General features: G+C 30.8%; 1 protein-coding gene and 1 long non-coding RNA gene across 2 annotated transcripts in view; both read right to left on the bottom strand.

Moving 5' to 3' along the window:
* Nucleotides 1-184: 184 nt before the first annotated feature.
* Nucleotides 185-14,959, bottom strand: part of LOC127725655 (uncharacterized) — a 51,376-nt gene continuing 36,601 nt past the window's right edge. The window contains exon 2 of the long non-coding RNA XR_007993091.1: nt 185-994. This is a non-coding gene — a long non-coding RNA (uncharacterized LOC127725655). The remainder of the gene's footprint in view (nt 995-14,959) is intronic.
* The window catches only part of LOC127725396 (uncharacterized), a 35,039-nt gene continuing 21,867 nt past the window's right edge, over nt 1,788-14,959 (bottom strand). Inside the window, exons 10-19 of the mRNA XM_052232332.1 lie at nt 13,203-13,428; nt 12,542-12,720; nt 10,780-10,966; nt 10,357-10,436; nt 9,686-9,850; nt 9,172-9,360; nt 8,349-8,522; nt 7,916-8,032; nt 6,910-7,002; nt 1,788-4,689 (exon numbers count right to left, since the gene is read on the bottom strand). Of these exons, the coding sequence (XP_052088292.1) occupies nt 4,567-4,689; nt 6,910-7,002; nt 7,916-8,032; nt 8,349-8,522; nt 9,172-9,360; nt 9,686-9,850; nt 10,357-10,436; nt 10,780-10,966; nt 12,542-12,720; nt 13,203-13,428 (1,533 nt within the window). The 3' untranslated portion in view covers nt 1,788-4,566. The remainder of the gene's footprint in view (nt 4,690-6,909; nt 7,003-7,915; nt 8,033-8,348; nt 8,523-9,171; nt 9,361-9,685; nt 9,851-10,356; nt 10,437-10,779; nt 10,967-12,541; nt 12,721-13,202; nt 13,429-14,959) is intronic.

The following is a 14,959-nucleotide window of genomic DNA, read 5'->3' as shown; positions in this document are numbered from 1 at the left end:
TTGAGGTTAACTTTGCTTTTATTTGGATGTGTAGTTTCCAAGGAGAAATGTAAAAAGAAGAAAAGCACATGCCAAGTGATAGCAATAACTCAAACTGGCTGTTTTGGCCAGGTGAGCTAACAACAATGGTTCCATTACACTTACATAGTATTGATACGTTTGATTTTTAAAGTGAAGTCAAATGTTATACATCCTAAATGATTATCTTTTTATTGAGCTTTATTTGAGGCAAATAACATAATGAATAAAATGCTCCACTGGGGCGCAGCTTGATACGACCACAGAGGTCGAACCCTGAACAGTTGGGGCAAGTATGGACACAACATTCAAGCTTGATACAGCTCTAAATTTGGATTGTGATTAAATATTTGACACAGCATAGGTTTCTGACACAGAATGAATGTGGTCTAAGAACTTTAAAAATTTTAATTTACCTATTCAAACCATATCATTATTATTTGCTTTTATATATAAATCAGAAATAACCAATTTACTGTGAATTCATTAATATTCGTTGGATACCAATTTCGTGGATTTCGTGGGTACAGGGGAACCACGAATTCAAATGCTCAATGAATTTCAAATTTCCTAAAGGAATGTATGCAGACTTTGCCAAAGCCACGAAATTTAATATCCACGAAAATGCAAGTTTTTCTCAATCCACGAAAATTGGTACCCACGAAAATAAATGAATCCACAGTAAATGGAAAATTTTAAAAGAAAAAAAAGGAAAAAAAGAAAAAAAAAATCCCCCCCCCCCCAAATTTTTTGAACCCCCTTATGATTCATCACCCTAAAACTCAATAACAGCCTTCCCTTTGTGGTATGGTACCTTGCAGTACAATTTCAGAGAGATCCATACACTTGAACAAAAGTTATTGTCTGAAAACTAGAAAAATGCTTGTTTTTAGGCCCCTTTTTTGCCCAAAATTCCTAAACGTTTAGGGCAATTACCCCCAAACAAAAACCCAGCTTTCCCTTTGTGATATGAAACCTTGTAGTACAATTTCATAAAGATCCATACACTTACACACAAGTTATTGTCCTGAAACTAGAAAAATGCTTGTTTTTTGCCCCTTTTTGGACCCTAATTCCTAAAATTTTAAGGCAATTACCCCCAAAATCAATCCCAGGCTTTCCTTAGTGGTATGGTACCTTGCAGTACAATTTCAGAGAGATCCATACACTTGAACACAAGTTATTGTCTGGAAACTAGAAAAATGCTTATTTTTGGCCCCTTTTTCCTAAACGTTTTGGGCAATTACCCCCAAACTCAATTCCAGCTTTCCCTTTGTGATATGGAACCTTGTAGTACAATTTCAGAAAGATCCATACACTTACACACAAGTTATTGTCATGAAACTAGAAAAATGCTTGCTTTTTGCCCCTTTTTTGGCCCCTAATTCCTAAAATTTTGAGGCAATTACCCCCAAAATCAATCCCAGCATTCCCTTTGTGATATGGAACCTTGTGGTACAATGTCAGAGAGATCCATACACTAACACACAAGTTATGTCTGGAAGTTACAAAAATGCTTATTTTTGTCCCCTTTTTGGCCCCTAATTCCTTAACTGTTGGTACCATAACCTCCAAAATCAATCCCAACCTTCCTTTTGTGGTATTGAACCTTATGGTAAAATTTCATAGAGATCCATTCACTTAAACTAAAGTTAGAGTGCGAAAACCAATGTGTCTTCGGACGACGACTACGACGCCAATGTCATACCAATATACGACCACAAAATTTTTTGGCGGTCGTATAAAAACAAGAAGAAAGCTGGCATGGATTAAGTTTCACATGTTTAATGATTTTAATGCATGATAATCACACACACAACACAATGGTACCAATATATACAAAAGTATATATAAACAATTCACCTCTTCTAGGTAATAAATATACAATCGCAAATTTACAACTGCTTCTTTTCAATACTGTCATAATTCATTACTCCTAATAAAATTAATAAATATTTTAAATTAAAGAGGGAAAAAACAACATAAACATCTTGTCATGTTCAAGAAAAGAAAGTAAACATACTATTGTTTCTGCTTAACGGTACAGTTCATTTTTTATATGAAGCAAATTTTGTGAATACATATTGTAGTTAGATAAATCACAGTTCAAATTTAGGCCTAAAAGCTTTTCCAACAACTTTTATCCTATCTAGGCCTCCACTTTTAACCGGACTGAAAACATTTTTTATGAATATTTTTTTCCTGAAACATTCCAAATTTTATTTTTGTGAGGCTGTTAAGACTACAAGTGTCTGGCACTGGTGACACAAGTGTACAATGAAATCTATGTCATCAAAGGTTAATTTTTAAGTCTCAAACTATGTTCAAGTTAGAGACATAAAAAGGACTGTTTGATCTTACAATTGGTCTCATACAAAATTAAATTACAAAAAGATCTTGCACTTTAAACCCTTAGAACTATTCACAGGGTATAAATAACATGTCTGTCCCTGTGGAAATTAAAAACTAATTGCCATCCATTTATTTCATATTTATATTACTGGAATGGTTATACCATATCTATGTCAGTATTTCAAATAATATCATTATATCCATAAACCCCAAAAACAGTGCAATTTTATCTAGGTGAAAATATTGTTTATACTTAAGAGTGAACCAAGGCCATGAAATGTTTTAAATAATGAAAATAATCTGTAGAAAAAAATGCTGCAGACAAAAACTCTATGATGTCAGGTGATACAGCTAATTTTCACTGATTTATTACAAGAATACAAACATACAAAATATGAAATTCATGTTACAAATCATAATATGAACTGTATACCAAAAGGTATACAATAATGTTAAGAAAATGTTAGATTGTTGATAGTCATGAAATGCATATTAAAAAAGATAATATACATTTAAAATTTACTCATATGATACCTATTCTAAAATAGGAATCATGTTAAAAACTTAAGAGCCATGAAGTATAAAATCATTTTAAGGTTACTGCAATTTGTAAACATGTGTTGTAATTTAAAAGCAGCACAGACAGGGTTAAAAGAAAAATGTAACAAACTGTAAAATAAGCAAAGGGAACAACATGTGGAGCCAAAAAGAATGCTTACATACTTTAATTTTCAATGAACTAGTTATCTATATAATGAAATTTATCTATCAACCAATAAATACATTTTTGAATTTTTACATGTTAAAATGGTTGCTGCCTTTATGAAAATATATACTTGTTCTATATATATATATTTATAACAGTGTTCCTGAGGAGTGTATCTACAACAGCTATGAAATAAATTTACAGGAATTTTCTGCACACTATCTCAATCCATTTGTCATATAAATGACAGTTCTAAGTGATATTTACAAACATAAATATTAAGTAGAGGTTATAGAAATAAACAACAGATATCAACTTCAATAAAAAGCATAATAAAGCTTTCATAAAAAGCAAAAGGCATGTAACACTAAGGATAAAATGTTGTTTACATGCGAAATAATACAAACAATTTGTCAACATTTTTGAAATTTTGTTTATTTTGCATGTGTGTATACTATTGATAGTTTTCATAATTTGACTTTGATCCAGTTTTTATACAACTTCCTGTGTTTTTTTACTAGTACCTAATTATGGCAAATTGTGAACCTGCTGTAAAGAAAAACTGCATCTTTTACATACAAATATCTTGTAGGCCGTTTGAATAAAGTAAACTCTGTAAGAAAGCTTCTTCTATAAACACTTTTCAAAGAAACAGTTATAATTGAATTTTCAAATGCATCATCACCAAAATATTTATTTACAGTTATGCTCTCTATTAAACAGGGACTAACTTTGCCATAAAGAGACCAGTTCAAATAATATTGTTTTAGAATCCTTCACAGTTTATGTAATTAATCAAACAAAGATGAATCAAAGATTTTTTCCACAAGACAAAAGTTAATAAGACTTTTTTTCTTAGTAAAATAAATAATCATCACAGTGGTTAGCTTTGTAAAATCATCTTTCTTAATATGGTTCACACTGCCCTGCCCTGTCCAATAAATAATCCAAGGGTTCACATTGCTCTGCCCTGTCCAATAAATAATCCAAGGGTTCACATTGCCCAGTCCAATAAATAATCAAGAAAAAAAGAAAAAAGGAAAAAAAAAAAAATTGTTACTTTTTCTTGTCACTTATTGTAGAGTTATATTTAAAATGGTTGACAAGAGTTGTGATTACCCAAAGGGGAAACAGACATATTTTCACCTCTGATTTAAACCATCAACATGAACTTCATACTTCTTAATATACACAAAAATGGAATACAAATGAAAATCCAACTTTCAACACCTACAACAATTTTGCAACAAACATAATCCAAAAAAAACAACTCTAACTTATGAATTCTTGATACAACTGTCATAAAAATAATTTCTCTGTCAATTTTAATTGTGTGAAGCTGTTCACAAACAATGTCATTCTATTTGGCTGAATAAAATTTAACATCCTACCAGGGAAGACCAATGCTATTCAGAATATAAAGCATCTAGATGTGATGTCAGTATAACTAGTTCATGCAATCTAAGCTGCCATGTTATTGCACAATGTCTTCATTTGTCACCAAGTAACTTAGAATATGAGATCTTTGGTTTAACTCTCCTTCCATGCTCTGCAATTTCATGTTCAATTTCATCATCATAGAATAAATTAAATCTTCTTTCTGTTGCAGTTGACTGGAAAAAAAATGTTCATTTGATAACACAGCAAGTAAACATCTGTAATGTTTATTCTGAACAACATGTAAAATTTGGTGTCCCAAGGTTCTATACTTGGTCCTCTATTGTTTGTGCTATTTATAAACGACCTTCCCTTATGCACTGAAAATTGTGAAACAGACCTGTATGCTGATGACACCACTCTCCATAAATCAGGGATAACATTGAAAATATACATGATGATGTTCAAGAAGATTTATACAGAGTTGAAGAGTGGTGCAAATTGAATAACATGTTCATTAATACAAATAAAACAAAATAATGGTTACTGGAACAAAGCAGAAACTATCTATTCAGATTTATCAACCAAACTTACAAATAAATTCAGTAATATTACAAAATTCTTCATGTGAAAAATTACTAGGTGTTAAAATTGACACCACACTTAGCTGGAGAAATCAAATTGACCAAGTTTGTGCTAATATTTCATCCAGAATATACCATCTTTCTAGAATAAAGAAATTTTTAGATATAAGTGCTAGGAAAACATATTACAATGGGTATATTCTTTCTCTATTTGACTACTCCTGTATTATTTGGGGAGAATGTAAAAATGAAGGGATAACAAGAATATTAAAACTTCAAAAAAGGGCAGCAATATTAATTTTAGATACAGATCCTTCATCCCCTTCAACCCCTTATTTAAAGAACTTGGGTGGATGACAGTTGAAAATAGAATTTCCTAAATACCACAAATATTTACTTCTATATACATGTGTGTGTATGGAAGCACCAATATACCTAGTTCAAAAGTTTAAACTAAAATGAGATATTAATCCTTACTCTTTTAAGAGGTATTACTCAAGGTGATCTGATAGTTCCTAAGCCAAAAGCTGAGCTGTTTAAGAAATCTTTTGTTTATTCTGGATCAATTCTATGGAATGGACTACCACACAAAATGCATAAAGTCCAAAACACTTTTACTTTCAAAAAAGTACTCGACACAGTCCTGATAAGTTTCAGTTTTCTACAATGTGTTCTTTTGATTTGTATATCATTTTTTTATATTTATATAATTTTTTTTTAACTTTTTTTTACTACATGTGTTTATAATACATTGAACCACGTGACTGTAAATATCTGTTTTTGATTGTATTGTAATTTGCATGTGAGTGCCTCAGGGAAGATTAGTTTGTTGCAACTAACTGTGTTTACCCTCTTTAAATAAAGAATTTATTATTAATGTTTTATTATTATTATTATTATTATTATTCAAGTTAAAAACCCAATTGGATCTAAATTTTTTCATAGATTTCAATTTAAATAAATATAACTATATTAACAGATATTTTCAATCTATGGCAATGGGGTTCTATAACCATCTGAAATCCAAATTTTGACAAATTTGGTAAAAAACAAGCATTCTGAGAGTACATAGTCCCCTACCGGTTAAGAATTCATTGTACTGGAACAAAATGCTAACTTGATTTATACATGGTGTAAAATATATAACAAATATAAAGTCAACATCTCCAAACATGACAAAAAAAGAAGTCCAGGGACCATTACTCTGCACAATATCATCAGACCAGAACAAAATTCGAACTTGATCTGTAACTTGTCATGATAAAACTATCTACCAATAATCAAATCAATATCTTCAAGCATGACAAAAAAAAGTGTTGAAAACTGATTATTTGAGTGAATTTTCTAAGTCCAAGGACCATAACTCTGCACAAAATCATCAGACCGGAACAAAATCAAACTTGATCTGTAACTTGTCATGATAAAACTATATAAAAATTATCAAATCAATATCTTCATGCATGACGGAAAAAAGTGCAGAAAACTGATTATTTGAGTGAATTTTCTAAGTCCAGGGACCATTACTCTGCACAAAATCATCAGACCAGAACAAAATTCGAACTTGATCTGTAACTTGTCATGATGAAACTATATACCAAATATCAAATCAATATCTTCAAGCACGAAGAAAAAAAGTATGGAAAACTGATTTGCCAGACAGACAGACAGACAGACTGACAGAGTGCAAACCTAAAGTTCCCTTCAACTTCGTCGGTAGGGGACTAATAAAAAGATATACAAAGCCATGACATGCCATTTTTTATCGCTATTAGTTGATAGTTTTTCATTTGTATTTTTATTAATTTATTTCTTATTTTTTACATATTTTAAAATTTATTTCTTCATTTAATGTTTCTAGAAACTGCAACTTACCAGTCTGGATTTGACTTGTTTTGGTAGTTCCTCTGTAGGCAGCCACAGTTCATCTCGTTTATGTGGTTTTTCAGTACCATCTGCCATCTCAATCTTCAATACAAATAAAAACATTAAAATCCATAGTTCTTCAATTCCTTGGGCTCCACATACCAGAATATCTGAGCAGGATATATTAACTCATATGTTTATGTATTATCATCTCGCTGTGCTCCTTGCATCATGTCACCTACCTACCAAAAACTCATTCAGCCATGCATCTTAAATTTTTGCCACAATTCTTTTGTATTATCTACTCATATTATATACATAATCTTAATTTCTGAAATGTTTCTATGAAATCATTTAACAGACAATCTAAAACTATTGGCAAGTGAACCATCTTAGTATCAGTCTTTTTTCCCCCCTTTACATTGCTATTTCAACTCATGTCAACCATCTTTAACAGTATAGGTTATCCAGCATAATTTTAAAAAGAAAGGCCACTATATGATCATTTCAGCATTGTTTCAACCCAATAGCTTTGAATTAAAATAAAGTGCTTGTGAGAACTGAGAAGCTAAAGATTTGCATTGTCAACTTAAATCAATCAGCATAGTATTCAGCATAGAAACATATTTAGGCCATATTGTGAATTGAGTTATTTCCCTTTGTCAATAAAATTGTTGGTAAAAATACACTGTGCAGTACTTTCTACTTGTGGGATTTTTTTAAACTTTATTCTTGCCCAGTAGGGCAACCAACATACACATACACATATAATTTCGTAAATTGAATATCTGGTCATCCCTTTTTTAATGTTCTATATTTTTACAATTGATTATTTAATGTAAAATAGCTGAATAATTGTAAACACGATCGCTAATTGCATGTCCTATTTTCACATAAATCATTTCCATCCTCATTGAATGCAAATGTTGCTGATGTCAAGCCATGAGGTAAGGCTTAGATCCATAACATCTTATCAATTTTTTAAGAACTACACCAGAATAGAGTTTGTACTTACTGTATACATGCAGTGATCTTTGGTTCCTCTGAATGTTGCTCCATATAAATCTCCATCTGTCCATTTTACCCAAACTTTGGCACCAATAGGTGGTGGACCATCAGAAACATTATAATTCTGAATAGAAAACACAAATTTTGCTTTAAATATTTTCATAAAAACACTTATCTTTGAGTCTGATAAGTCTATTGATGTATACAATCTAATAGAAAATGAACTTGATCTTCATTTTCTAAACATTTTAAAGGGTCTGAAACTAATGCAAAATGGCAGTCCATCCTGAACTCTTTTCTACTAAATATTCAGGAATATACAATGTGTAAAATCAATTCCCCATTTTGATTCCAGAAATCCTAAGATGGATACACGGACACTATGTCTGTTTCAATACACAATTATTCTTATTAAAATAACCTCCAACTTTAAGACTTACATCGAGATCTTCTGGATATAAATCATCACTAAATGATCCATCCTCAAAGTCCACACTATAATATGTCTGGCCTTCCACTTTAACAATATTACAAAGGTAATATCTTGTGTTCTTGTGTTTTACATAAGCTTTATCTCCCACTTTTAATTCTGTCAACTCTCTGTCTCTAGCTACCTGGAATCATATATGTTATTTTCTACATTTGTTATTAATTTTATCTATTATCAGATTTAAATAAAAGACAAACAAATAAGATTTTAACAGTCCAATTTGAATTTAAAGAAAACATTTAAATAAATAGAACTGGTAATACCAACATATGATTTAACTGTAACCTCAATGATTTCAAATCAGTTCTCTTTGACTTTTAACTGAAGTTGATAATTTTAGGACAAATACAACCAAATTATCAGAAGTAAATACAATAATTGATTACATCAGAAATGACGATAAAGTACATGACATAAGCTGGATTGATTGAATGTTGCTTGCTTCACATCCAAATGATTACATTCCGATACAAGTATGGTGTAAAACACTTCCCAGCAATGTACAGAATTAAGTATGGTGTAAAACAATTCACAGCAATGTACATTTACACAAAATTATTTTAATCATCTTAAAGGATCATTTTAGAAAAGTTATCACATTTAGGGAATGTCATTGCTTTGGAAATTCTAATTGGTCCCAACAGCTTTTAAAAGGACACTTAAGACTGAACAACGTTATTTACAGACGGAAGTTGAATTCTTTATTAATAGGTTCCATTCATTTGTTTTCATTTCTTCTTTAAAGAATTGACATCAATAAAATTGGTACTGACCTTTTCCTTTGTATTGTGTTTGTTACATGTGATATAGACTGGATAGGGCCAATCACTTGTTTCAAACATTACACCTGCAGCATAAGCACATGTCACATGGAAGGAAGACGTACATCTACCATTGGAGCACTGGATACAAGCTCCATAAGATTTATCACTGTTTTGTAAAGGTTGGCAAAACATACATTTCTGAAAAAAAAAGGTAATGATTTATTAAAGAATTTGCTTGAATGTCTTGCATTAGCAATATCTATCGACAACCTGCAACCGGTTTTTATATGAGTCTTACACCAGCTGGTTTTCACACTTTATGAAAACAGGTAATCATACTAACATCAAGAGATGGGTGAATATGTTAGACTGTATCACAAATACTAAGGTTCTACTTCCATTCAATTCTGTATTGTTTTAAACAAAAAATTACTAAACATAGCTGCAGTCAAAATAAAATGAAGCAAAACTATAAATACTTTTCTTTGTTACATTTTCCAGAATATTTTAAAACAAAACATACCAGCCTAGCCCTTTCCACTGTAATAGTATCTACATTTATAGGTTCTCTCTTGTGAATATTTACAAATTTAACTTCTGGTAGAGCTAAAGCACAAACAACATGACACCATTTACCATTTGTAGTAGGTTTTAATGCACCACCTCGTAGACAACATAAACAGCATTCCTGTAAACATTCAAATAATAGAATAATAAATGGGGAATGTGTCCATGGGACACAGACGATGCCCCCGCTTGCATATAACGTTATAAAGGGACATAACACAAGAATGGTAAAAGTGAGGCCACCCAAATTCAAACTTGATCTGTTTTTTGTGGTAATAAGCATAGTGTATAAGTTTCATAACATTTGGTTGAGGCAAATTAAAGTTAGAGAATGGAAACCAATGAACAGCTCTTAATAAAATCAAACTTAATTGGTTTAATAGCTTTTGATAAAATTTGATTTGAACTAACAAAAACAAAATAATTCAGTTAACACATGAAAGGTTTCTGTTTATCTTTAAATATATGTTTGAAAAAATGTTTTATGTTTTTCTTCTAATATACAAAAAAAACAAAATTTTTCACCTTGGAAGACTTGCATCAATTTATCATTTTTTCCTGTATTTGCCAGATTTAGTTATTCTTATGTGTGTGATCAGACAAAAGAACTGATGTATTTTGACTTACAGCTGATAACTGATTTCTAGTACATCTGGTACATGTCCAATTCTTCTTGTTCTTTGGTATATCTGCCACTCCATAACAACCTGTAATTCAAGTTTATAAAAAACATCACATAGGGCAAATCATTTTTATTTGCCTTTTTTTCCAAGGATCTGGAAACAGTCATAATTGCCAGTCATGACTCTATTAGAATATTGAAGATTGAAGTGAAATTTTTATTTTTGGTTAATTTACCAAGATCTGACATTTTGAATGCCCTTTTTGTTTAGAAATTGCATTTTTTTAACCATTAACTAATCCTACAAAGCTTTTTCGGTAATAAAACTGCCATTTGGTTTTCTATGATAATTCAGAGGACCCTCCCAGTTATTGTGCTGATGCCCCAGGGGATATATCAGACTAATGGCAGCTAAACATCTAACTTACTGGCATGTACAGTTACTTTACAGTCTTCACAAGTCAAAATTTGGCTGAGGCCTTCTTTGTCTACTGATGAATTCACAGCAAATGGTCTCTTATTGTCCTTACTACAAGCAAAACACATCTCAGGAATCATTGGTAAGGTACGGAGGTTCTTTGCAGGTTTGGTTCCATCCTTTGAAGAAGATATTCTCTGGAAATTAAAATAAAAATATATTTGTACAAGGCTTGTTGAGCATTTCTGTCCATATCTGAGGCAATGCATTGCTAATATGAGGCAGGTATTACATGTGAGAGGACGAAGTCTGTATTATTTTGGTGATACTTTTGGAAATCAGATATATACAAATTTGGGGGAAATCATACGCTTAACAAAATGGCAGCCTCCTTTAACAATGTGCAAGTGCAACTGTTATAAAAAATTATTTTTGAACAATTTTGTATTTACTAGTATGTTGATTTTTCTTTCTATTGAATTTCTTACTGTCCTCTGTTATCTTAATACCAACAAACTGAAACATATTTAAATTATCTTAATACCAACAAACTGAAACATATTTAAATTATCTTAATACCAACAAACTGAAACATATTTAAATTATCTTAACACCAACAAACTGAAACATATTTAAATTATCTTAATACCAACAAACTGAAACATATTTAAATTATCTTAATACCAACAAACTGAAACATATTTAAATTATCTTAATACCAACAAACTGAAACATATTTAAAAGAAAGAGTTTTGTGTAAATTGTAATCTTATTATTTAACAAACAATGCACAAATACAGTGAGCCTGTACTCTACAAATATAACTAATATTTTTACACATTTTTCCTTATTTTAAATGTTGTCATTTTAACAAACATATAACTTCATAAACAGTCAGAGATATAACTCTATAGGGTTATTACAGAAAATAACTTGCGTGTGTTATTACAGATACTTTCATGAGTTGTCTACTCTTTATTCCTTAAATTTTCTAAATCTGCAATAACATATGTTTGTTATTTGTAAAATAAATCAAAAATATCTTAATTTATAATGGGCTCTAGGGAACTCTTGAGACTTTGCGAAGAAACTAAATGCATAGCCTTGATAATTAATTTTCTAATTAAATTAATACATTTTTGATTAACCATGGTAAATCAATGAGACGAGGCTTTTAAGGGATAAAATTAGCTGTAATAACATAGCTAAGTTATTAAAGGAATGTAACCTATTATATGAGACACTTGGGAATTACTGGGAAGCTTGCGCAGAACCTCATTACATGCTCTGGTCATTATTTCTTACAATAAATTAAAATACATTGTAATTAAGCATGATGTATGTCTGAGAAAATGTTTTGAAGTGATATAGAGAAGCTGTGATAACACCCTTTAGTTATTACAGGCATATTTTTTCTGTAATAACATATAGGTGTACTATGCAAAATTGGCAAACTATGAACTGTTATATCTTTCTATAGTTAAGTATACATAAAGACAATAGTAATATCAATAGAACTTGTATGCATTTTAACTAAACTAGTGATGTATATTGTCCCTTTGAAACATGTAACATACATATTTTATCACAGTTCTTTGATTTTTTAGTCCACAATAACAAATGTATGTTATTTTTCTGTAATAACCCTATAGAGTTATATCCCTGACTGATAAATGTTGTTAAACTATCTCTGTAAATCTATCTCATTTATTTTCATATTTAATGAACGTTTTGCCCTTCTCTGTAGTATATTATATTGTGAAAATACTTACAGATAATGGTTTGAACAATGCACAGATACTACAATAAGGTTCCACCTTGGCTAATGTCTGATTAAATATCTGTTCTGCACCAAAGTTTAGTAGTAGATGTTGCCATAAATCTCTGATAGGTTTTGTCCACAGCTCTGTTGTAATGTTTGTAGGTATGACTACAGCTTCTATACCAATATCTGTAAAAATTCATCTAGGCTAATAATATGATGAAATTGAAAGTTATTAAAGTTCTTATTATATTTTGTTAAATCAATTCTTTTCAATTAGCTATTTCTGCCATTACTTTTTTTGTAAACACTTAGAAAGAATTTCATTAACTAAAATTATCGAGGCTTGTGTAATCAAATTTAAAATATCTTAACCTCACATATGAAAAAGATAGCAGATACGGTATAATAACCCAAAATATGTTCAGTTTTGCATGTCTGCTGTACTACAATGAACTTGTAGTTCGTTAAATTTATTTTATGAAGTAGACATTATGAAATACTATTTCCCATATAAACCCAGAATGATAAAATGAAATAAAACTATTCTAGATGTGCATATTGAGGAGTCCAATTTCAATTGAGAAATTGCATGGTTTTGTTATATATTCTACCTAATTGCCAAGTTTTTTTTCATACAAATCTAAATATTTTATTAAGAAAAGATATACCTTTTTCTGAATCGTTTCTCTTTCTCTTTTCTACTTTTGGTGTCTTTTCACCACTTTTCCTTTTTTTCCTTTTTGGTACCTCTTCAGAAGATGAATATGAAGCCTCAGACTGACTTGTAGGATTCTGATTTTCATCTAACCGATTCTTTAATGTTTCTGTTAGCATTTTCAGAGATTTCTTCTGTTCATCAGCTGTTTGCTTAGACTGTTGAGATCTTTTCATTACCTAAAATGTATTGGAAGGACTTTGTACAAATATAAAATACTTTTTAAGAGCAGGAGAAACCTTTCATATTCATATCTACAAACATAAAACTGTTAACACAGAGATATGTCTCGCCTTTTTGTTAATTTGATAATGCAAATGTTGAAATTAAAATAGCAAAACTTTAACATGCAAGTTATGCAAATATTCAGTCAATGAACCATGACTGAAGGTACATGGCTAAACAATCTCCATGGAAATGAGATGTGCCAATGCTTATATATATATACAACTGCATACCAAATACCATTGACTTATCATAAGTCGTTCCCTTTAAACAAACCTAAACACATACATTAACTTGTAAACTATGTAAAAGTTTCAAAGTCAATGAACCATGATGAGGGGGTGGGGCTATAGCTATATAATCTCTATAGAAATGACAAGTGCTAACGCTTATACAACTGCATACCAAATATCATTGGCCTATCACTAATGGTTCCCCTTAAACTGACCTAATCACAAACTAATACATGTAAACTAAGCAAAAGTTTCAAAGTCAATAGACCATGACTGAGGGGCATGGCCAAATAATCTCCATGGAAATGAGATGTGCCAATGCTAATACAACTGCATACTAAATATCATTGACCCAACACTAGTAGTTCACCATAAACTAGACCTAATCACAAACTAATACATTGTTGAAGCCGCCACCGCTGCCACCAACGCTGGAAACAGCATACCTATGTCTCGCTTTTTGACTCCGTCAAGTTGAAACAAAAATGGAAAATCCTATAAATTTTAGACTTCTTAATCTTCAAGTTTTTGTGAAATTGAAAAAGTTTATTTAAATCTGATGACACAACCAGTAAGTCTACATATATTTTGTGTTTACAGCTCTTTTCATAATGCTAGCAAGGCAAAGGTTTGTTTGTTTGGCTTGCTTGCTTTGTTTGTATCAATGTTTGCTCAAGCATTGTAATTAAGATTGACATCTGAAAAAAACATAAAAAGGAGGATTTAAACTTGTATACATTATATTTAATTTTGATTGGACATTATCAAATAATCAAATTTACCTTTACACAGATTTAACTCCGCCTACTTATATTGTTTGCAGATGTCAATCTTAATTACAATGCTTGAGCAAACATTGATACAAACAAAGCAAGCAAGTCAAACAAACCTTTGCCTTGCTAGCATTATGAAAAGAGCTGTAAATAGTTTGTCTGTATGCTCATGATGCTTTGTGTGAAGTAATCCAGCTTGCCTTTGATGACTGATTGTTGCCTTTTTATTGTCCAATGTGCTACTGAAGAGAAGGTCTCAATATTCTACATGATTAGATGTTTATTTAGACCCTCTTGGTTTTGATGCTTTATAATGTTTTGAAGTTCTGGTCTAGAGCATACCTGATGAAAATTATTCCAGAAACATGTATCATGGTATGTTTATTTATAGAGTATTTATCTTACTTCATGGGTTTTGTGAAGCAACTTTTCATAACACTATCAACCAGTTACCTCCTTTTCAGCACCTCCTTCATACT

This window comes from Mytilus californianus, unplaced genomic scaffold (genome assembly GCF_021869535.1).
Source record: "Mytilus californianus isolate M0D057914Y unplaced genomic scaffold, xbMytCali1.0.p SCAF_1, whole genome shotgun sequence".
NCBI lineage: Eukaryota > Metazoa > Mollusca > Bivalvia > Mytilida > Mytilidae > Mytilus > Mytilus californianus.
The sequence above is the reverse complement of the archived record's forward strand: the minus strand, read 5'-3'. Positions and strand labels throughout refer to the sequence as shown.